This window comes from Delphinus delphis, chromosome 10 (assembly GCF_949987515.2).
Source record: "Delphinus delphis chromosome 10, mDelDel1.2, whole genome shotgun sequence".
Lineage (NCBI taxonomy): Eukaryota > Metazoa > Chordata > Mammalia > Artiodactyla > Delphinidae > Delphinus > Delphinus delphis.
The window spans coordinates 100990433-101014643 of NC_082692.2; the positions used below are offsets into that span (position 1 = coordinate 100990433).

General features: G+C 56.0%; 1 protein-coding gene across 1 annotated transcript in view; it reads left to right on the plus strand.

Annotated features, from left to right (window-relative positions):
- The first annotated feature begins 6260 nt into the window (after window positions 1-6260).
- The window catches only part of WNT7A (Wnt family member 7A), a 67404-nt gene continuing 49453 nt past the window's right edge, over window positions 6261-24211 (plus strand). Inside the window, exons 1-2 of the mRNA XM_060021518.1 lie at window positions 6261-6429; window positions 11116-11342. Coding sequence (XP_059877501.1) covers window positions 6359-6429; window positions 11116-11342 — 298 coding nt within the window. The 5' untranslated portion in view covers window positions 6261-6358. The remainder of the gene's footprint in view (window positions 6430-11115; window positions 11343-24211) is intronic.

Sequence of the window (24211 nt, forward strand, 5' to 3'; positions counted from 1 at the left end):
TCAAGCTGGCCGTGTGTCTTCGGAGCCTCCTGTAGCGGCTTCAGTATTCAGTCTCCTCAAGTATGGAATGGACAGTCTCTTGCATCCTTTGTGCTCCACGATCTCTGTCCCAAATCTGCAAACAGGCCTTTTGGGTTTTCTGCCTAGGTGGGCAGTCAACAGGACTTTGGCAGCAGGAGTGAGGCGCTGCTTTTCCAGGCCTGATGCCCACGTTCCAACTCCTCCTGGTCAGGATGCTTCTGCCCTACCGTCCTGGCCCCCTGTGTTCAGCACTGAATCACTCACCGGAGAGTGGGAGGGCTGGGATGTGGATGAAAACAGCGTGGAGGCCCCCATTCCTGGTAGGGGTGGGGAGATGGGGAGGGGGAGACAGAAAGGGAATTGACAGTTAGCTATTAAGCACTGACTGTGTGCCAGGCACCCAGCTAGGTGCTGGGCAAGGGACTTAGCCACTCAGCAGCTCAGTTTTCTCTTCTGGAAAATGAGGGTGTTATAAGGAGTAAATGAGACCCTCTCAATTACTAATTTTCCAGTGATCCTCCACTGAGGTCTGACCACGTGCCAGCCATCGTTCTGGGAAATGCAGCAGTGAAGTGACAAATATGCCTACCTCACAGGGCCAGTAGTGCAGGGGAAAACAGACACAAATAAGTCAACAGATAAACATACCATGTAAAGTTGGGGGTGGTGACAATGAATGCTAGGAAGAGAAACAAAGCCAGGATAAGAGGTGTCTAGAAAGTGCCGTGAGGGGCAGGATGGATGCTTGGGGACTAGCTGGATGGAGTGACCACTGATAAACTATCTGGGAGAAGAGTGCTTCCAGGGGGCAAAGACACAGAAAGGGTCCACTGGGAGGGCCTGGCACATAGCGGAGGCTCAGTAAACCGTGCTGGCCTAGCTCTGAGGGAGGGGCGGCTCCTTTTTGTACCAGATGGCCCATCTCTGTTGCTGCCGCTCCCAGCCCTGGGAGTGTGGCCTGCAGGCCCCCTTCTCGTCCCATGTGCTCCCGTCCTGGGAGAGAGGACCTGGGGGGGAATCCACAGCCCTGAGACAGGAGAAGAGGGAGGAAGAGCTTCCATGGGAGGGGCTGCACCACACCCACCGGTCTGACCCACAGCGGGGGCTCCCCCAGCAGAGACTGCTGTGTCAGTCCCAAGGGGGCCAGGTGCCGGGCAGCCACAAACTAATGGAGGCTCGCTTGCTTGGAAAACCCACATGGGACTGTCACTGCCCTCCCTGCTCACGTACAGGTGACATGGATGAGGAAGAAACAAAAGAGGCCCAGAATGGAAGGCAGGGCCCCTGCAGCAGCGAGCGTTGTGAAGGAGCCGGACGGGCAAAGGGATAGAAGGAGGCTGGTGAGGAGGCCACTTGAGGTTGAGTGGCCTGGGCAGGTGGCTCTGAGGAGGTGACATGTAGCGACTCCCTTGAAGCCATGCAGAACAAAGGAGTGACAAAGGAGAATGTCACTCTCTTGGCTCCCACACGAGAGCTCTGCCCCACACCCCACAGCCCTGTGCTCCTTCACGCTGGAAAGGCCCGCACTTTCACGACAGGCTGCCCCAGGCAGCAGGTCGCTGGGGGCGTGGCTCTCAGGAATCTCCATGCACTTCCCCCTGCTCCCAGCTGCTCCAAATACTGCAGCCATGCAAGCCTCCCCTCTGATTTGGGTTGCTGACCTTTTCCTATAAGCCCAAATGAAGGCAGAGACTGCCTTAAACATGATGTCCTTTCCTGATCGGTGGTGTCACCAAGAGGTGGCTGTGGCCTCCCCATTAATTGAATGTCCCAAATGCATCCACGGCCCTCACCGTGCTCCAGGCAGCCTTCTAAGCACTTTACCTTAGCTTCTCAAACCTCACAACCACCCTCGGGAGGTAGAATCTGTTACCCACAGTTTACAGACGAGGCAAGGAGACATGTAAGGAGCTCTCCCAAGGTCACAGAGATAAACGTGGACCCAGCTTACAGCCCACACTTAGAGCAGTGTCTGGCAAGCAGCCGACCCAGTGTGTTAATACCTGCTAATGCCAGTCTTGGGATCCAAGCAGCCACTCTGTGCGTCCAGCAGGGGGCACCAAAGCCCCCAGCCCCAAGCCCCGCCCCAGGCCCGCTAGGGGTGGCTGAAAGGGAAAGCCGCTGAAGAGGGGATCTTTGAACGCCAGGGAGCTGAGTGTGGCCCCTTCTCAGTCCTTGCCTCCCCTGCAGGTTCTGACCCTGCAAGCTCCTTGCTCCTCCCCTGCTTCTCTCAGGGGCTCCCAACCGGTTCCTGAAGCTCCGGCTCCCAGCTTGCTCTTTACACCACGCTCAGCCCCTGTGGCTCCCGCACAGCACTCCATCCCCGCCTCAGCTTGACGACTGCCCACTTCTAGCTGTGGAGACCCCGGGCACCCTCCGTCCTGCGTGCCCGGCACACACGTCCCCCTGTCCCTTCTGTGACCCACAGACACACCCAACTCGGCACCTCCAAAACCAAGTTCATGGGCCTCAGACCAGCTTCTCCTGGGTTGTCCTCATCAGCCACACTGGTCCTGTCCTGGGGCTTCCTCACCCTGTCTACCCTGCCTTCACACCACCTCCGGTCCACCCACTTCTCTCCTTGACTCTTGTCCAGGCTGGGCCTTTTCTCCTTGGATAACTAAGACCTTCTGCCTCTCTTCTGCCCCCTTCTACTGGTCCCATAACAGTTACCATGAGCCTTCCGAAACACAAATCAGATGCCATCACCCGCCTGCGACCCTTTCTGAGAAGGCCCAAACTTATGAATACGCTCTGAATGTATCCCCAGACCCTCTCTTGGGCCTCATCTCTGCAACCCGCCCCCACTCCGTTCCTCCATTCTCCAGGCCTGCTTCCCCTGGCTCCAAAAACTCTACCTGGTTCACACCAACACATTTCTTCCGGATCCCAGTTTAGGTATACCTCCTCCAGGAAGCCTTCCCTGATGCCCCATGCTGGATTTGGAGCCCCCTTCTCTGTGTTCCCACAGTTCTCTGTGTGTCCCCCATCTTGAGGCCCGATACCGTTTCTATTGCAATGGCCTAAGTCTCTCTTCTCCAGGAGGTGGGCAGCGTAATTGAGGGGCTAAGAGCAGACGCTAAAGCTGGAAACTCTCTAGGTTCAAATCCCAGGTGTGCCATGTACTGGCTATGGGAGTTTGGGAGTATATTCAATCCCTCCATGATTCATTTTTCCCATACTGTAAAATGATGATAATTCTGACAATCATTGTATTAGCTAGAAGACTAACACCTATCTCATAGTATTGTTAGAGGACTAAATGAGTTCATACACTGACGCTCTTAATGACAGCAGCTGGCACGTAGCACGTGCTACCTATGTGACTGATCATTAAATTGGTCCTCAAACTAGTTGCTTCTGGAGGGCGGACTCTGAATTTATTTGATCCACTGTTATGTCTCCAGCACCTGCTCCAACGTCCTGGTTCTGAACATCCCCTAACATTTGTGACATGAGCGCATCTTTGGTCTAAGAATGACAGCGCATGTAGAAAAGAAAGAGAACATGTCAGTGATGTTCTGGAGGCAGACTGCTCAGGGCTGGGAGAAAGACAGGAGGAAGAAGATGGCCAGGAAAGACCTGTGACTTTGCTCCAAATCCTGGGTGGCTCCGTCCCCGCCCCAGTCACTCACTGCCACCTCTCTCCACGCAGGCACCCCAGCCAGCATGGGGGACATTGCGGCTTCCTCGCTTCTCTCTCTCTCCCTCTGCCCCTCCCCACTGACTCCTTCCAAGTCCCATCAGAGCTGCTCATGTGCCAGCCTCCTCCCTCCTGTCTGCACCCCATGTCCACCCTAGTTGTTCCAGTTACAATTGCTATGCAACAAGGGACCCCAAGACACAGTGGCATAAAATAACCATTGCATTATACTCGCAGGTTATGGGGCTTGGAGCTTGGTCAGGGCACACTGGGATGACCACAGAAGCCACTGTCCACAGTGCCTCGGCCGAGAAGATGGGAAGACACGATGGCTGGTGGCCGGGCTCTTCTAGAGGCTCCTTCACCCACACGTCTGGCGCCTGGGCTGGGGTAATTCCAAGGCGAACCTCAACGGGGACGGTGGACTGGAACGCCCCCCAGGGCCTCTGCATGTGCCTGGGCTTCCTCCCAACATGGCAGCCTGCAGATTCTTCCCCTGGTGGCTCAGGGCTGCACAGCAGTGTTCCAGGCAACAAGACAGAAGGCGCGTTGTGGTGTCACTCTGTCATCTTACCGGTCACCTTACCAAGCCCTCACCGGCCCCCCCAGACTCAAGCAGGGAGACACGGAGGACCCGCCTCTCACTGAGAGGCCACACAAAGTGAAGCCACCCATGTCTGGAACCTGCATCACAGGGTGGCCTCCTCTCTGCTGTGTCCCACTTTGCCCAGCCCTCTCCATGCCCCCGTGGACTCTCCACAGGGCAACCTTTCAACACACAAGTCACATGAGTCCCCCTTTCTTTGATCCCTCCAACGTCTTCCCGCCAAACTCTGTGCTGAAAGCTGAGCTCCGCACGTGCCCACACAACTCTGTGGGATCCGCATGCCCCCATCTCCTCCCTGGGGCCCGCTGCCCTTCCTTCTCTTTCTGGAGCAGCCCCTGGCCCTCCTGGGGCCCCGCCCACCTCTGAGCCTTTGCACTGCCTCCTTCGTGCGCTGCCGGGCCCTTGGCTCCCGTGTCCTTTAGGCCACCTCCTCACATCTAAAACCAACCCTCCAGCCCAGTAGTGCCTCTCCCATCACTCTGCTTTATTGTCTGCAGTTGCCCCTGTGATGTCTCAAATGATACATTTGTTTACTTCTGGTCTGCCTCTTCCACCAGCTCCGAGAGCAGGACGTTGTCTTTGTTCCTCACAGTATCCACGGTGCCCACCCTGGTGCCTGGCACAGAGATCTGTGGAATGGGAATGAAGGCAAGAATAGTGGTTTTCAGGGAACGTGTATGATTTTTTTTTTTTTTTCCGGCTGTGCCATGCGGTTGTAGGATCTTAGTTCCCCAGACTGTGGGATTTTAGTTCCCGCAACCAGGGGTCGAACCCGAGCCTCCAGCAGTGGAAGCGCGGAGTCTTAATCACTGGACCGTCAGGGAAGTCCCCACGTGTGTGTAATTTAGAAAAGCAATCCAGAAGTAATAGCCCTGGGGAGGGGGCTGTCAACTAGAGTCAGGCACGCCTTGTTTCCAATCTGGCGCTGCCATTCACCAGCTGGTGACTGTGGGAAAACACCTTTGCGCCCCTGAGCCTCGATTTCTTCAGCTGAAACTTGAGTCCAACCGCCCCCTAGCTCACTGGACTAAGGTGTCTGTCACAGGAAAGGATCAAGACCTCTGGTCAGCCTGGACGCTGTCCCCGGGAGCGAGGCGGAGCTGCACCGCCCGTCGCGCCCGCCAGGTGTCGCCGCGAGAGCGCGCTGAGCAGCCGGCTGCGACCGAAGCCTTACGGCTACTCGGGCGCCCCAAGTCTGGGTTGCGTGCGGGGCATCCAGGCCTCAGCCCGACTCCGACTTCCCTCTAGGAGCGGGACTCCAGAGGAGGCTGTCTCACCTGGGCACCCACCTGCCTCCCCGCCTCGAATAGACGGGGGCGGGGAGGAATGCTCTGAGCCAGTCTTCCCCGCTCCGCCAGTAGCCCTGCGTAAGGGGGAGCCCTCCCCTGAAGCTGGGCTGGAAGCCAAGGGGAGGGAGGAACCTGGGTGCGCCCTAACACCCCACAGCTCCGAGCGCTCGGCCGGGCCGCGGGGACGGGGAGGCAGGCCAGGGCGAGAGGGTTCTCGGCTGAGCCCCGATTCCCGCCAACCCGAGGGCAGTCCCTGCGCGTCCGCTCGCCCCGCAATTTACGAGTTAGCGTCGGGTGGAGCCCCTCCGGACTCCCACTGCCCCGGACCCAGCTCGGCGCCCCGGAGCCGGGAGGGGGCGCCGCGGGAGCGCGTGGGGCAAGCGCGAGCGCGCTTGGAGCAGGCGGCCCTGTCCCGCGGGCGCGGGGGCGCGGGGCGGGCGCTCCGGGGAGGCGGGTGGGGGAGGGGCGGGGGAGGGACGGGAGAAAGGAGGGAGGGAGGGGCGGGGGCGGGCGGCTGCAGCGCCCCCGCACTCTCCGCGCCTCGCACACTTGCACCGGCCGCTCGCGCGCAGCCCGGCGTCGCCCCGTGCCGCGCTCGCTCCTCCCTCGCTCCTCCCGCTCCGTGGCTCCCGCGCTCCCGGCGAGGCTCAGGCGCCGAGCGCGCGGACGGGCGCACGACAGACGGCCCCGGGAAGCCTCGGCCCGCGCCTCCCGGGCGGGCTATGTTGATTGCCCCGCCAGGGCCGGCCCGCGGGATCAGCACAGCCCGGCCCGCGGCCCCGGCGGCCAGCGGGGACTATGAACCGGAAAGCGCGGCGCTGCCTGGGCCACCTCTTTCTCAGCCTGGGCATGGTCTACCTCCGGATCGGGTAAGGGCCGCTCGCACCTCCTGCACGCGCGTCCCGGCAAAGTTGGCGTGGCTTGGGGAGGGGTTGCGCCGCCCGCGAGCCGCCGCCGGCCGCCAACTTCCTTGGCTCCTCAGAGACGCCGGGTGGGCGCGGTGCGGGAGCGGTGGGCGCACAAAGGCCCCCCTCGGGCGGGAGCCCCAGGGGCGCGCACAGCTCCAGAGACACGGGCAGGGGGACCAGCCGTCCTGAGAACGCCTGAGGCTGGAAGACCCCCAACCCAAGGACAGCCAGTAGGGACGCTCCAGCTTGGGGGACTCTGAAGAGTGTTAGCCGCTGCAAAGGTCAGCGTCTCCCAAGGACCCTTCAGACCAGGGCATGGGAACAGCAGGTCCAGCGGGAACACCCAGCCAGGACCACAGCCGCTCGCAGGGAGCTCAGCCCCCAGAGCCCGAAAGGAGCTCTGTACACAGAGGCGAGGGCACAGCCGCTCCTAGTACAGGGCAGTCCCCGGGCGGCAGGCGGGGCCGGTCCGTGAATAGGGAACAGGTACCCGGAGGGAGGGACGTTCGCTGGCAAAAACACAAACCGCTCCTCAGAGCCTTGGCACCACCCGGTTTCCAAGGACCCTCAGACTCCCGGAGCCCCATCCCAGGCGAAGGGGACAGCGCCAACCACCCTAACAGACGCACACAAAGGTAGAACTAGAGATGGCCCGAGACACCCAGGGAGACAAGCTCGCAGAGCCAGCGCCAGAGAGAGGCGGGACACTCCGCCCCCTAAAACTGGGCACCCAAGGCGGCCGGCTCGCTCGCGGAGCAGCCCTCCCTGCCTCACGCCAGCCTTTCTAGGAGGTGGGGCCGGGGCGGCGCGCTGGCTGGAAGGTGGGAGGGGGCGGCTCGGGACGCGTCTTGGAGCTGCATTTGCGCGGCCAGTCACCCTTTGTACTTCGGGGATAATGCGCGTGAAGCACAGGAGGTGGGGGCGGGGGCTTTAGGGATGGGTAGAGGTTCTAACGCTCAAGGGCCACCTTGGCAGGTTTCACGCAACCTGCTCCCCCAGCTCCGCTCGGGGAGAGGTCGGACTGCAGGGGCTGCGGCGATGGTGTGTGTGTGTGGTGCATCCTTTGTGTTTTGTCACTACCACTCCCCCGTTTCACCACCCCGAGGCTCTGGCGTGGGGATTTCTCAAGTTGACCGGCCGTGGCGGCCAGCAGGTGCGCACAGAGCGGACCAAGCGGCTGCCAGCCCTGACCGCGGGTCGAGAGGCGGCTGCGAGGCTCGCGCGCTGCCTGCCTGCCGGTGTGTTTTAAGTGTTATTGATTCGCCCGCATCTGGGTGGCTTTCTTTTTTTTCCCCTGCTTTAATCTTCATCTTGGCCCGCGCCCCGCCGTCCCGCGCGCATCCAGCATCCAGGAAGCCGGTGGGGCTGATTGGCGCTGGCCGCGTGCGGCTTTATCTCCTTTTTAATTAGAAACGGGGCGGAGGGACTCGGGAGGGGAGAGAGAAAGGGAAAACAACAGAAAATAACTCCCCTGGCCGCCCCGCCCGCCCGACCTCCCGCCGGCGGCGCCGAGACCTCATAGTCCCCGCAGGGGCCCAGCTGCCCGGAGGGAGGGCGCCGGCCTTCCGCCCCGCTGCCGCCCTTTGGGGTGGGGAGAGGGCCAGGTCGGGAGGAGTTGCAGGGTGGTTTGGGGCCAGGCCCTGCTGCTGCTCTCTGTACCTCGGGTTATCCATCTGTAAAATGGGCATGGGAGGCCTTTCGGTTCCGCGGATGGATGGCAGGGCACCTGTGGTATTCTTATTTTACTTGGATAGTTCAAGTGACTCAAGCACTAGCCTTTTTCTAACAATCAGATGCAATAATAATAACTACCACAGCAGCTCATTTATTGAGTACTCACTGTGTGCCTGACACGTTCAGAGCACTTCCCATGTTTTGACACATTTAATTTTTCAGCAGCCCTATGAGGTGAGGTCCAGTTAATATCCTCATTTTAGCAATGGGAAAACTGAAGTACGGAGAGGGGATGTAACTTGCCCAAGGTCACACAGCTACTAGGTGAAGGAAGCTTAGATGGCGCCCTAGACCTGAGCTCTTGGCTGCGAGGCTATGGTGCCTGTGCACCAATATATAGTTTCACTCTCTGCCGGTGTAGGGATTTCCTGGTGGTCAACTAGGTGTCGACAGGTTCCTCCTGACTTGTGGCCAGAACATCTCCACTTGACCTCCTCTTTCTGTGCTGCGTCTTCCTGAAACATTTAAAATATCCTAGCTCTGTGTTAGACTCTCTTTGAGTGGCTGAGACGAATGACCGAGAGCTCTTGCTAGGGTCCTGTTTTAGATCCATCACCTGCTAGCCTCCAGGCCTCAACCTCGGTGAGCCTCGGTTCTCAGCTGCAAAGTGGATATGTGAAATGGAGATGGTGATTCCTGCCCTATAGGGCTGTTTAGAAAGGCCGACTGGTCTAGAGTTAGTGGTAGCACCTGCCATACTGCATTTGCATATAATAGGGGTGCTGCAGAAGGTCCCGGATACATTCAAGGCATAACCAGGGGCACCTGCTGTGTAATAGGCAGTGACATTTTTGAAGCTCCACAATCCATTTAGCAAGCCCAGCAGACAGCCTCCCTGTCCTCGAGGAGCTGCTGGTCTAATGAGAAAGACAGGTGATAAAACAGCAAGCACACAGGTTAAAAACAAACACATACATTAAAACATTTCAGAAGACCATGAGTAATCAAGAGTACTAAGTAAACAAAACAGAGACTGTGATGGAAAGTTAGGAGGGATGGGGTGCAGAGGCAGGTTCCCTTAGGTGGGATGGTCAGGGAGGGGACCCTTGAGGTCACTTGGATGATGGCAAGAAGCCAACCGTGTGAAGGTCAGGGGGTGAGAGAGCTTCCAGGGAGAGGGACCTGCCCGAGGCAGGAAGAGGGCTGGTGTGTGGCAGGAGCGGCAGTTATGTGCTTCGAGAGGAGTGGGGTCACCTCAGCTCTTGTGGTGCTGGTCAGGGGACCCTCGCCTTGAGAAATCCCAATTCCAGAACAACTTCCCACAGCTGAGCCTGGACTGGAAAGACGAGGCGCTTAGCCCAGCGGCTGACCATGGCCCATGTAAATGGGAGCTCATTATTATAACCAGAGTGAGGTCTTCTCTTTCAAAGGGTGCTTGATGACCTTTGAAGGATTATACAAAAGGAAGCTCCAGACAAGTGGGCCATCTTTGTGTAAAGGGAGGGCTAGCTGCATTGTCAGGGCTACCACTGGAGCCTCTTTGGGGTTATCTTGATATTAGGAAATGGGCCCACCCTCAGGCCAGATACCCACGAGCCACACTGACGCCTCTCTTTCCCTTGTACCCTTCCCCAGCCCTCCCATCGGCTCCACCTCATCCATCAGCGAGCTGGGTCGCCTCCATCTGCGGCCACCCAGGCCACGCCGCCTCTGGCCTGCCCACTCTCCCTGCTGTTCTGGAGCCCTGCAGTCCTCTCCCCGCTGGGGCTGGAGGCATGGGATCCTGTCAGTAACCTGCTTCCAGCCCTTCAGTGTTTCTTGATGTCCCGAGATAGATCAGCCCTGAGCCGTCTCCTCTCCCCAGACCCCCCCCCCCCCCACCGAGCCCTGGTTCTGCATTGGGTTCTGTGGGTTCTTTCTGTTCCTTGGCGATCCCAAGCTTGTTCCCTTCCCAGGACTTTGCATCTTCTGTTCCCTCTGCCCAGAATACTCTTCCCCAGACCTTCCCATGGCTGGTTCCTGACCATTCAGGTCTCTGCTGCACTGTTACCTCCTCAGGGAGGCCCTCCTTGACCACTCATGCTAAAGCAGCCCCTCTCCCTTCCCTCTCAGACCCACCACTACTTGTTATCACAGTATCTTCATTTATTTTCTTTGTAGTGCATGTCACTGAATGTTGTGTTGTGTTCATTTGAGACATTTGCATGGTCTCCCTCCATAGCCCCTCGAAGTTAGGGCCTTGCCTGCCTCCCAGCATGGTGCCTGGGAGCCTGGTGCCCTGATAGGTGCCTAGTACGTACCTGTGAATGAGTTGGGAAGACAGGAACCTTGCTGCGATAGTCATAAGCGTCCTCTAGGCCAGTTATACCTGGAGTGGGATACACATATTCCATTGGCGTGCAGGAAGGAAATACTACAACTTTTATTCACAGTTGCTTTTTAAAGACTTTTAAAAAATAAAACATATACATACATACATTATGTTGTCCATATATAACATGTCTGAACAGTTTTTGTTCTTTAATCAACATCTGTGCACCCATCCCCCTTTCAGAGGCAAACGCTACGTGAAACTTGGTGGTTACCTTTGCAGTTTTACCGCACACAGATGACCCCTAAACAGTGCAGTTCCATTTTGCATGATTTTAAACTTCATCTCGATTGAATTCTCCCATAGATGCAAAGGCAACTGGCTTAGTTCATTTGACAGTATGTTTGTGACACGCATCATCTTTCTTTGTGTCTAAGAGAGAAATTAAGCCTCACTAATATTGAATATACACGTGGTACAAGTACCGATGGGAATTATAAATGAGTGAGCATGGGTTGGGGGTGCAGTATCAAAAAAGTTGAGAGACCCGTGCTGGGAGCAGTAGCAGGGGGAGGGCAGGGCTGGACGCCTAGGGAGGGCCTGTAGGTGTGCCCCCCACCTTGCTGGCCTAACGCTCCATCTCTCTGTGTCCCCTGCTCCAGTGGCTTCTCCTCGGTGGTAGCTCTGGGCGCGAGCATCATCTGTAACAAGATCCCAGGCCTGGCTCCCAGACAGCGGGCGATCTGCCAGAGCCGGCCCGACGCCATCATCGTCATAGGAGAAGGCTCGCAAATGGGCCTGGACGAGTGTCAGTTTCAGTTCCGCAATGGCCGCTGGAACTGCTCGGCGCTGGGGGAGCGCACCGTCTTCGGAAAGGAGCTCAAAGTGGGTATGTGCTCACCCAGACACCCCAAGCGGGGTCTTATAAACTGTGGGGAGACCAAATTGCCTCGGGAGTGCTCTGGGACCCCCTTCTCTGCTGCAGGCCGGAACGCCCTAGCTAAGGGATCCTGCAGGTGCCACAACTTGAATTTAGGTCTGCTGAGGAGGGTCAGCTCTCCGATTGGAATCCACCACCAGCCGTTCCCAGTAGAGTTGCACACCAGCAGCCAGTGGCCTAAATGCTAACTGGCTGATACAGCACTGATACTGTTTTTTAAATTGAAGCCCAAATTTAGAAACTATCTGTTTCGCCTAAAAATATGGACTTCTGGCTTCTTTTGAAAAATTGGCAGATCTACGGATAGCTTACACCTGTGTCCACTTAGTTACTAATGGGCTGCAGCTGAGAACACAGCGCCCTTTAGGTGGAACCTGGGCAGCCCATTCACTGCCACAGTCCCCACCCTTCTGCATTGCCTTGCCTGGCCACTGTGGGCATTTGAATTTCCAACCCCTGTTTTATGGGAATGTGTAAAAGCCTGGTGGAAAGGGCACGGGAACAATGTTGGTTGCCAGGAGGCCCCGGTCGATGTGGGGAAGGCCATGTTGTATGTCTTCTCGCTTGTATGCGTCTGGACTGGGGGGCCGGAAAGCCTGCAGCCTCACTGCTGAATCGAGCAGTGAACTTCCCTGAAAGTCGGGTCAGCCTCAGGTCCCTCGGCTGCAGTGGTTCACCCAGCCTGCTCGACTGCTCACAGGGCACCCCTGGGTTCTCTGTCTCCTTCAGCCCCGACATCAGCAAATCCAGTTCATGTTGAAAAGATCCACCCCAAGTCTGGCCATTGCTCCACGCCCTCCCTCGCTCCCCCTCGGGTCACACAGGTGGCACCTCCCAGCCTCCGGCCATCCTGCAGACCCTCCTGCGGGCAGGGTTGTCCTTTGTAAGTGGAAATCAGATCCTGTCATTTCCCTGCTTAACCTCCTTGGGAGGCTCCCCTTGGCCTCAGAATGAAATCCCAACTTCTCACTGGTCCGCCGCTGCCCTCTGTCCTCATCCGCTCCCATCTTCCTGTCCCCCTTGCCCACCCAGCCTCATGCTGTTTCCCGAGCACACGGCACTGTTTGGGTCCTGCCTGGGGGCCTCGGCTCCACGCATTCCTTCTGCCTGGTATCATCTCCCACCATCCTGTGCACCTTCCCTTGTGGTTGCTATGGTTTTCCTGCCTTCTCCTGCTCACACCCATGCCCCCTGTTTCTGGGACCCAGGCCTGGGCTCTGGCGTTATTTTGAGCGGTGTCTTTGTTGACATATGAGATGTTACATATGGGGAAACTGAGGATCAGGGGGACTTGCCCAAGGTCAGCAAAAAGTGAGTGGCAGGGTCTCCTAGGACTGGGCTGATCCCAGTGTCACTCGCAGTCCTGGAGTAGCTAGCCTGTTGGTGGCATTGTGATAATGCCTGCCAGGGTGCAACAGGAGGGCTCCAGTGCAGGGAGTCCTGGGATGAAGGAGTCCCTGCTGTCCAGAAGCCCCCAGCTGCCCAGAGTTGTAGGATTGAGGGATCCGTTGCAGGCTGAGGCGGGGGAATACCGCCAGTATGCACCACCAGTTTATTTATTTATTTATTAAAAATTTTTTAAAATTTTAATTAATTAATTTATTTTTGGCTGCATTGGGTCTTTGTTGCTGTGCGTGGTCTTTTTCTAGTTGCGGCGAGTGGGGGCTACTTGTCGTTTCAGTGCGTGGGCTTCTCGTCGTGGCTTCTCTTGTTGCAGAGCATGGGCTCTAGGCACGTGGGCTTCAGTAGTTGTGGCTCGTGGGCTCAGTAGTTGTGGCTCGCAGGCTCTAGAGTGCAGGCTCAGTAGTTGTGGCACTCGGGCTTAGCTGCTCCACGGCATGTGGGATCTTCCCAGACCAGGGCTCGAACCCGTGTCCCCTGCATTGGCAGGCAGATTCTTAACCGCTGCGCCCACAGGGAAGCCCCCACCAGTTTATAATACCAGTATACACTGAGCAGGAGCAGAGGCCTGGGGCAAGGAGCATTCTTTGAGAGGAGGACTTGGGTAGGATGGCCTCAGGGGATTTAAGCAAACAGAGGCGCCAAGAAAACCCCTGGGATTGCGATGCTGGACAGCAGGCCTGCGGGACCTGGAGGGGAGTGGGAGCCAGAGCCTGGAGGTGTGTGGGGTCACGGCTCGCAGTTTCTATTTCTAGGTGGTAGGAGATAACGGGGAACTTTGAGCAGGGGCATGACTGCCAAAGTAAGGTTGCACTATATGAAATTGCCACAAGTCAGTGGTTTCAGGCCCACAAAAATAACAACATTATGTGATTCAGTCCAATGGGAATTCTGGAAGAGTCATTAAAGAGTGGGTACAGAATTCATTCATTCACTCACTCATGCGTTCACCAAAAATTTCTCTGTGGCTGGAGGCTGCCCTTTCAGCCTCTGTGGTCAGGGAAGGCCTCTGGATTTGTGAGGGAGGTGTCTGGGGGAAGGCAAAGGGGACGGCAGGTGCAAAGGCCCTGAGGCAGGAATGTGCTTGGTGGTTTGACAAACAGCACGGAGGCTGGCGTGGCTGGAGTACAGAGACTCGGAGGTCAGAGAAGGAGCCAGTAGGCAGACATCGTGGCACCTGTCAGGCCAAGTCCAGGGTTTGGATTTTCCTCTGGTGAGTGGAGGGGCAAGTGTGGGAGTGAGGAGTCTGGTCCAGTCTTCCAGGCAGGAGGTGGCAAAGTGGTAGCAGTGGAGACCCGTTTTGGCCGTGAGCTGCCAGGATAGAGCGAGACTGACAATCTGGAGGCTGGTTAGGAAGGAGTTACCCTGGTCTGGCTTTCTCAGGTGGTGGCAGTGGGAACAGAGGAAGGGGAGGTCAAGAGGAGACCCCTGCGAGTCTGAGGAGTCACTTCCCCTCCGAGCCTTGGCTTCTGCGTGTGTAAACAGGCGACCTGCTCCAGGACAGCAAGAAGCAAAGCTCAGATTTACGCTTTCCAGGCTCTTCAACACTGCTCTGCCCTCATGGGATTGCCTCTTTCTGGGATGACCAGCCAGCTGGGGCTGCCTTGTAGGGGTGAGGGATCAGGATTGTAGTCTTTGGGCACTCTGGCCATCAAGTCCACACTCTGGACACAGAACACATCACTGGCCTTTGCAGAGACTTCCCAGAAGCTCCACCCCACACTTCTGCCTACTTCCCATTGGCCAGGACCTAGTCACATGACACACCTAGCTGCAAGGGAAGCTGGGAAATGTAGTCTTTTTTTTTCTTTTAATTCTGAGCGGCTGTGAGATAAGCTAAGGGTCTGTGACGGAGCAGGAAGGAGGAGATTGACATTGGTGGGGGGCAGCAGCCCTTCACGGGTTCTGCATCCCATGCTGAGACCCAAAGGCTCACCGTTCTCCACCTCCTCACGCCCAGTCCAGTCCCCACTCTGCCTATGTTTCTGTCTCCCCTCCTGAGTGTTCTGGATTTTACTGCTTAGATCTGAGGAGAGGGCCCCAGGGCAGGACCAGGCAAGGCCCTCGGGGATGCTGGAAACCGAAACCCAATTCAAGCTGCCTCAGGCGGGAAGGGGAATTGTGCATCCTCGGGAACTGAAGGTCGGGGTGCCGACTTGGGGAGCCCTGGGATGTGAGCTGGCATCAGCTTCCTGTGGGGCAGAAAGGTGTCTGTCGGGGGGGGGTCAACCTCCAGGCTCAGGTCCTGCAGGAAAGAGCCTGACCTTTCTGTGGCAGCGCCTGCAAGAGCCCTGGAGCTCACTCTGATTGGATCTGGGGCCTGACTTCTGGGCGTGTGTCCATCCCAAACCATCACAGGGACCACTGACAATAGGGCTGTTGTTGTCCAGGCCTGGGAGCCACACCTGCACCATCTCCCAGGGAGGGGGACTGTTTGTGGGGCTTTCAGGCAGCTCGGGCGGCCGGAATGAGGACCGACCGCAGGCGGGGCGACTTCCACACACAGTCCTGGGGGCTGAAGTCCAAGATCAAGGTGCTGGCAGGGTTGGCTTCTTCTGAGGCCCCTACACTTGGTGTGTAGAGGGTCGCCTTCTTCCTGTGTCTTCATTTGGTCTTTCCTCTGTGCACGTGCCCTGATGTCTCTGTGTGTCCTAATCTCCTCTTCTACCGACACCAGTCAGGTTGGAAGAGGGCTCACCTGAATGGCCTCATTTTAACTTAATCACCTCTTGAAAGGTCATACCTCCAGATACAGACACATTCTGAGGTACTGAGGGTTAGGGCTGGGCATATGAATTCTGCAGGGGGGGACACAATTCAGCCCATAACAAGCAGTCTGAGAGCAGCCTGGTCTGCACTTTAGGGAAAAGCATATGGGCTGTGGTGTGTGCTCGGAGGTGAGATTGCCAGGTGGAAAGAGCAGATTGGACCAATGGAGATGGCCTTGGTCTGGGTCTTGAAGGGTGGGAAGAATTTCACGGGTCAGTGAATGGGATCCCAGGCAGAGGGAACATCAGGACAAAGACGACGTGTGATTGCTAAGGGGATGGCGAGCGGGGGTCTGCAGCCTCAGGTGAGGTGACAGGCCAGCTCTCAAGGGTCTTAAATGCCAGGGCTTATGTGACCCCACGACAAGTTTATCAACTGCTAACCAGGCTCAGTGTGGCCCTTGGGGACCCAAAAAGGTGTTCACCCCACTCCAGGTTTTTCATTTTCATAAATAAAACAATGAACTCCCCCTTGAATCCACCACCAGCATGACAATTAGAATAAGGACCGGTAGCTTGCACCCCTGTGAACGTCCCTTAGGCAACTCCTGCTCCCGCCTCCCAAGTCACACTTTCTCTATCCTGAATCTTGATGTCTAATTTATGCTACTGATATATTCCCCAGAAGTACATTATTTAGTTTGAGTTGTGTTTAATTTTACAGAGAAAAGGCATCACGCTATAGGCAGTCTTTTGGAATTTACTTCTTTCCCCTCAGTATTAACAAAGCTTATCTGTGTTGTTCTTCTTAGCTGTTGTTGATTCATTTCAGCTGTGGTGAATAGCCCCCATCTGTGCACCCATGCCTTGGTTGAGGGGCGTCTGGGTTGTCTCTGAGCACCTGCTGTCACAGTGCCACCGCGGGCCTCCCTGTGCGCGTCTCCCGGGGCCCACGTGTGCGCTTCTCTGGGGTGTATGCTGAGGAATGGAATTGCTGGTCACAGGGTATGAGGATGGGCCTGATTTCTGCAGTGACCGTGCCACGTGCCACTCCCCCAGCCGGCAGTGTTGACCTTCGGCCTCGCTCACACATGGGATCGCCCAGACGTCTTCATTTTTGCCTGGGGGATGGGTGTAAAATGCTTCGTCACTGTCCTCTTGATTTACATTTCCCTGAGAAGTCGTGTGGTTGAAATCCCTTCCTATGTTTACTGGCCGTGCAGGTTGACTCTTCTGTGAGTTGCCTATTCGTGCTCGTTGCCTGTTTTTCCATCCGGTTGTGTGTGCTCGTGTCACAGGTAGAAGAGTGAGGGCTGCATCAGGCAGGACCCCAGGGAGGGTGGGTCCCATGGGGCTTCACACCCCTGTCTTTCATCTTTTCGTGGAGGATCGGTGGGTGAGGGCCAGGAGCAGAGGCAGCCCTTCCTCTGGGTCCATCACCTCATGGGTCCTCTCCATCCCTGAAAGGACGCATGTCCACCTACATCTCAGCTCAGAGCCACGTGGAGGCTGACCAAGTCACGTGGGTGTTCTGTGGCAAGACTGAGTTGGCCGGCGAGTTCCCTGCTGCTGGAGGGGTTCTTGTTTGTGTGGTTCTGCCACACATGAGATTCTTGAGGCCGCCGTGTGTTGGACAACCTCGTTTTGTTGGTGGGCTTGAGGCAGCCACACGAGCACTGACATCCGAGTCACGCAGCCCACCTTGTCAGGTGGCAGCAGTATTCACAGGACGTAAGACCCTAGCGCCTGGTGGGTTAGGGCCCCAAGGGGATGTCCCTTCACCCTTCCAGGAGGCCCACGTGCCTGTCTCCTACGAAGAGGAACCCAAGGACCTGGGGATGCCCCGGATTTTATTCCTGGTACAGCAGGACAGGGAGATGTGGAGTAGAAAGGGGAGAAGCTCTTGGTCCCACTTCTAACCTGAGCTCATCATTTTGATTCTACAAAGTGTATCCGCCAGTCTGTCCACTTCTCACCACCTCCCCCATCATCTCCTTGTTCAAATCTCCATCTTCAGAGAGCTGTCACCCAACTCCATCAGCCCCCTAATGTACCCCCCCAACCACCTGGCACCCAGCAAAGAGTCTCCCCACGGTCGCTGTGACCACGGTGTCTCCCTGTGTGAAACCCTTCCTCTCGATCTGAGAATAAAATGCCAGCAGGTCCCCTGGTGCTTTGCTGACCTCCGTGACCTGCATCCCGAGCCCCTCTCCACCCCAGCTCTGCCACCCTCTCCCACCCTCTCACGTGACTACGTCCTTCCCACCTCAGGGCCTTTGGCCCAGCTGGTCTCTCTGCCTGGGTGCTCTCCCATCCTTCCACCCTCAGCTCACACGGCAGCCCCTCACCAGGACCACCTGTGTAGTGCAGACCATCCATTCTCCAGCTACCCCTCACCTTCCATGTTTTTCTCCTCATCACTTACTACTCCAGGGCACATCCTCTATTTATTTGCTCATTTGTGCCGCCCAGAATTATAGTTCAGCCCTGCAGTTACCTGCCGCTTCTCTTCCCAGCTTCCCCATTGCCTGGCTGTGGACCAGGACCAAATGGCAATGATAACATACCCATCTTGCAGGTGTGGGCAGCTGAGATTACTTACACCCCACGAGGCACCCAGGACGTGCTCCATAAATCACAGCTATGTTATTCTTGAGTCTCTCCAGCCGGAAGGGCTCAGTGGATGTGGTGCACCCCCAGGTACTGGTGCAGACCCCCGCGCCAGCTCCTTCTGGAGCAGAGGTCAGAGCAGAAGGGCCACAGGGAGAAACTGCTGAGCGATGGTGGGTAACCTGCATACCCCAGCATTATGTAGGCCCCCACCCAGACGCCGCCTTCTCCAGGAGGCCTCCTTTGACCATCTGGCCGAGACAGCCTCCCCTGTAGGTCATGCTGTGCTGTTGTCTTTATAGACTTACCACTTCCAGAAGTGACTTTGCATACTTTTGCAAGGCTGTGTGTGTCTGCCATCGGTCCCTGGCTGTGGGGAAGTCCATGGAGCCCGGGCCTGTCAGTCGTCTTCTCTCTGTGACCCCCAGCACCTGGCCCATGGCCTGGCACACAGTAGATGCTCAGGAAACACATGGAGAGATGCTCGCCCTCCTGGCAGGCCAGCTCCTCTCTACCCTACAGGCCCAGTTGCTCTGAGCCCTCCAGGGTCTTGTTAGTCTTGTGGCCCCAGGTCTGGGTGCACCACACACATGGGAAGCGCTCTGTTCTCTTTGTTGAGTGAATGCTTTCCATTTCTGACCCAAAATACAAGACTGATCGTTCATTCCTGCATGTGAGCATTTTGATCCATGTGAGGCCAGCGTTCTGTTAGCTCTCCTCCCACATTTGCGTTGGCTTCAAATGGGATCAAATGTTGGGTAGGTCAAGGCCTAGGGGAGATCTCCCCTCCATGGCGTGACTCAAGAGGACCTGTTCCCCAGTCTGTTCAGCGGACTGGTTTCTATCCCTCTCCACCCGCACCCGCTGCTCTGGGGTAAAAAGGAGGGCTCCCTGGATGATAAATTTGGGAACTCAGCATGCCATACTCCCTGCTTGAGAGAGAGATCCAGTGTATTAAAGGCTCTGAAAAGTCCTGCAGACAAGAGAGCAGCTTGAGGAGGCTTCCCTGGAGGTCCACACTCCTCTGACCTCAGACTCACTGGCCATCTGGTGGAGGTGCTCTTCCAAGGCACCCACGCCAGGAAACACTGCTCTGGAGACCCTCACAGATTGGCCATGCTCGTACTGTGGCTTTTGGACTAACCAGGAATCCACCCAAAGTATATTTACCCACCACCAAGTCCGACCTCCTTCCGCAAGGGCACAGCGGAGGCTTGTTCCAGTATCTGATATGGACGTGGACGATGAGATCTATACGAGTCAGCGTCACTCTGCAAAGTCCCTGAAATCAGCCACAAAATTCAGAATACGTAGTTTTCTATACAAGTAGGAAGACATTCACGTGTGTGTATAACGTATATACAGTAATGCACCCCATCCAAGGTATTCATACGCTATTTTTTTAGTTCAATTTTTTTTTTTTTTTTAAGATTCCACATATACATGAGATCGTACAGTATTTGTCTTTCTGTGTCTGGCTTATCTCACTTAGCATAATGCCCTCAAGTTCCATCCATGTTGTCACAAATGACAGGATTTCCTTCTTTTCTATGGGTGAATAATATTCCATTGTGTGTCTATACATATATATACACATATGCGCGCGTGTGTGTGCGTGTGTGTGTGTGTGTGTGCGTGTGTGTGTATCACATCTTCTTTCTCCATTCATCTGTCGATGGGCTCAGGTTGTTTCCATGTCCTGGCTATTGTGAATAGTGCTGTGGTGAACACGAGGATGCAAATATATTTTTGAGTTAGCATTTTCATTTTCTTTGGCTAAATACCCAGAAGTAGACTTGCTGTATGCTAATTCTATTTTTAATTTTTTGAGGACTCTCCATATTCTTTTTCCATAAAGGCTGCACCGACTTACATTCCCACACGTACAGTATGTTAAATTTACTTTTCCCCGGGTGCATTTGGTTGAATTCATGTAAGTTAAGTGCTCATGGGACACCCCCCCTGCCACCCACAGTATGTCCACCCATTCATTCACTCATTCGTTGGTCCCACAGATGTTTACTAGAATCTTCAGCGTGGTAAGTGGCTGATGAATCGGCCACAGGGTCTGCTCTCGGGGCGCTCACCGTCTGTTGGGGACAGACAGCAGAGTCGGGGCTGGTAGAAGAGCAGAGGGCACGGGTGGCACTGGACTGGAGCGTGGAAGGCTGCCTACAGGGTCACCTAAAATGGGCCGCCACAGCCCAGGAGAGGAAGGGTGTGGTGGGGATGGGCAGCCGCAGCAGGCTTGCAGGTGTGACCCAGCCAGAGCCGGGTCTCTAGAGTGATCTGGGCACTGGCTCCAGGCTGGGGGGCAGGGAGGGCAGAAAGAGGCTGGAGAGAGTAGTGGAGACAAATCCATCCCACAGGGTTTGCCTGGGAGGGGAGCTGTCCGAAGAATCTCTCTCCCTTGTCTCTGGGGAGAGACAGGATGTGGGAAGATGATCAAATTCTTAGCACATATAGAAATTTGCTATGAGTCTAGCATTATTATCAACAAAGAAATGGTGATTTCCTGATGTGTGCTCCTGGGGACGGCTGCATTCTTTTTCACATACTCACGACCTCCTGTTTGGTACTCCCCTGTGGAATTTTTCCAGGGAAGGGCACAGATGACCTAGGATTCAGGCCCTAGGGGCCACCCTCTTCTGTCTACCAACCGGGGAACTTGGATGCATTTCTGGGCTTCTGCTCCTGTCCCGTTTCACCGCTTCTCCTCCCGAGTGGTCGCTTCAGCAGCTCGCCCCTCTCCCTCGGGTGACCGGCTGGGCCCAGGATCCCAGGTCTGAGAATCCGTATGCCTCGCACAGTGGCTCCGTCTTTTTGTCTGTCTCGGGCAGGGTGGGTGGATGGAGCACATGTCTGGTGAGCTGATGACTGCTTGGAGGGATGATTTGAAGACCTTTCCGGTGAGAGACACAGAAGTGAGGGGCAGGCCAGCTCCACTTTCTCTCTGCCATTTCTTAACAATACGCCATCTTGCCGGAGCAAAAGACCTATTCTTTCCCTATTCTTGCTTAGAACGCAGCTAACAAAGGACTTTTTGTCTCGCGTGCATTTTTTTTTTCTTGCAAGCCTCAGTTCATCCTGGGTTTTAGCTCTCCTGACACCATTCTTTGAGATGAGTCTTTTGTTAGAACCTTCTCTTGCCAGCTTTCTTATGGTTGACACACACTCCCACGCCTTTACATGCACAGTCATTCATTCATTCAACTGTCGAGGCTTCGCAGATGAATAATCCGGGTCCTCACAGCCTTGTGGGGAGAGACTGATCTTTCAATTTAACACAGAGTAAGGATGGCAAAGGTGCTGAGCCGAAAGCCGAGGAGGGGATGTCAGGAAGGCCCTCGGACAGGGGACCCTGAGCAGTGTCTTGATGGAGACAGTTAACCAGTGCCACGCCTAGTAAGAGCTGCTGCGTACTGATCCCTTCCAGGTGTGGTCTTGGCTTGTTTCACCTTCCTAATAACTTTAGGAGGCAGGTGCTTTATTATTCCCATTTACAAAGGAGGAAACCGAGGCCTTGAGAGGTCAGTCAACTCCCCCCTGATCCTTCCCCCCGGGAAGTGGAGCCAGGCTGCCAACCTGGCTTGATTGGCCCCCCAGGGCCCTGCTCTGAAACCACTGAGCCACATGGCCTTTCACCAAGCCCGTGGGAGAGGAAGGGCATTTACCGACTGAGGGAGCAGCGTGTGGAAAGGCTTGGAGGCAGGACGGCTTGGAGGAAGGAAGGAATGCCCTGAGCATTTGTTTTGTAAAAATTTTTTTATTAAATCAGAAAAAGAAAGATACAGTTTACATGATATCAGTCAATCATGGCTACTTTGACTTACATTTTAATACACTCATGGTCCTATTTACTCCTCTGTACAAGTATTAAAAAAAACTCAGGTATTTGAATAATCTTCTGTACGTTGGTTGTTGACCCTTGGCGGGTGGCAGCAGTGCGGTCTGGCCTTCCTTGCTGGGAAGAGACGCTTGGATAGAACGGAGGTGGGAGAGAAGGGCGGGGGCTGGGAGACCAGAGTCCGTCTCTGTGGGCCTGTTACGTCAGCCAGGCCCCGCCCAGACACGTGCCCCCTGCAGCCCCCGTTCTTCTGTCTCTTCATCCAGAGGGCCCCTAGTTCCTCTGCTCGAAGACAGCCAGATGTGGCGTTCTGAGCCCAGAAGGGCTGTGAGTGTCATGCCATGGGGCTGGCAAAGGCAACCTTTTTCCGTCTGTGTATTTTCCAAATCATCATATATTTCAGCTGGTGTCACTGCAGATTGCTCACCCTCTGACCCATTGGCTTTAAATAGCAAAATAGAAAAAAATACAATGCACTTTGTGGTTTCCAGTAAGATACTGTAAATACACCCAGATAATATTCCGGGGCAAACCATTTGCAGTGGCTGCACAGGGCGGTGGAATGGAATCTTTCAGGCAGGCTTGGACATCAGTTTATTTCCTCTGTACCCGCCGGGGTCGTTATGGAGCTGGAATGTGGGGAGGGCGTCAGCCGGGCTCCCCGGGTTCATCTCCGTGATAACAACGGTCTTTACTAAGCACCTTCTGGGGAACGGGGCCTCTCTGTACACAGAGGTTTCGTTTCGTCTTCAGGGCAGCTTGGCCGTGTCCTCCTGGTGGATCCCATTTCACAGGTGGGGAAGCTGAGGCCGGGAAGCCAGCATCCTTGCTCAGGGTCACCCTGCCCTGAGTAAGGAGCAGGGCGGAGGGACTAATAGGCTCCATCTTACCCAAGTTCTGAGCTGAGGCTGCCTGAGCTTCTGCGTGGAAAGTTACCTGGAGATGCAGGTGGATTGAGAGTGAAAGAAGCTGTGGTGGAGGTGAGGGCAGGACTCCACGCTGGGAGCCAGGAGACCCTGGTCCTAATCCCCCAGGTCTCGCTGCTGAGTCATTGATGAGCCTGGGCACGTTTCCCGGCCTCTGTGAACCTCTCTTATTCCAGGATGAACCCACGGGCCTTATGTCTGTGGCTCTGGGAGACTTTTCTCTGGTTCCGGGCACAGAGGGCCCTGTGCTGGGGCAGGATGGTAGGGCTTGCAGGACCTGCCTCTGCCCCAACAGCCTCACTTCCTCCCACCCCCGTGGGCTTACCTGCTCCCACCACTGCCCAGGCCGGGTCGGGGCCACCGCAGGGTCTGCCCATCAGCCGGGAGCCCCTTCTCCCCTCAGACAGCCTCATGGCTGGCTCCTCCCGGCTCAAAAGTCCCCACCCCAGGTGGTCCCTGCTCCCGTCATCTCCCTGTCCTGCGTCTGCAGAGTCCTCCGCTGCCGCTGAGTGAGTGATGTGTCTTGCTTTCTGCCCCCTCAGAAGCCAAGGCCATGTCTGAATCCCTCCTCTCAGTTTCCCCAGCCCCCAGCACAGTGCCTGGCACATAGTAGGTGCTCAAGCAATATCTGTTGAGTGAAGGAACAGGGCACGTGGCTCGGTCAGGGGGTCCGAGGAGAGGCAAGGTGTGACGGAGGTTCTTCCTCTGCTCGTGCACAGGAGGGAGAGGTAGGTGGTCAAGGCAGGAGGGGGCTAGGTCTGTTCTTGGAGGGGCAATGGTCAGTGATGGGCAGTAAGCCAAGCCCAGTGTCCTCTGCTTACTGGCCCCATGTGGAAGAGTCGGGCAAGAGCCTGGGCCAGGAGTCAGTAGGACTGGGGTGGGTGTCGTAACCTTAAGGCAGGAGACAGGGTCAGACTCTGGAACCAGGCTGACCAGGGTTGAATCCTGGTCAGAGTACACGCCTCTCTGGGCCTCAGTTTCCACATCTGTAAAATGGAGATAAAAATGCTCCACACCTCATAGTGTCGCCAGAGTGAAGCGAATTGATCTGTATTGAGTGCTTAGGAAAGAGACTGGCAAATAGTAAGCATTTTATGACTTTGCTGTTCTTCTTATGAACCGTGTGCCATTGGGACCATCACCTCATTCTGTTTCTGCAGCAATAAGACACACCTTAGAACTGCCCGTGCAGACAGCCAGTAAGAGACAAATAGACAGCTTCGGGAAATTGCCCAACTGGAGGGGCTTCCCCAGGCTGAGGGTGGGGTTGTCCCGGGAGCTCTGAGCGTGGTCAGGGTCGGGGGTGTCCTCCGCAGTGGTTGGAGG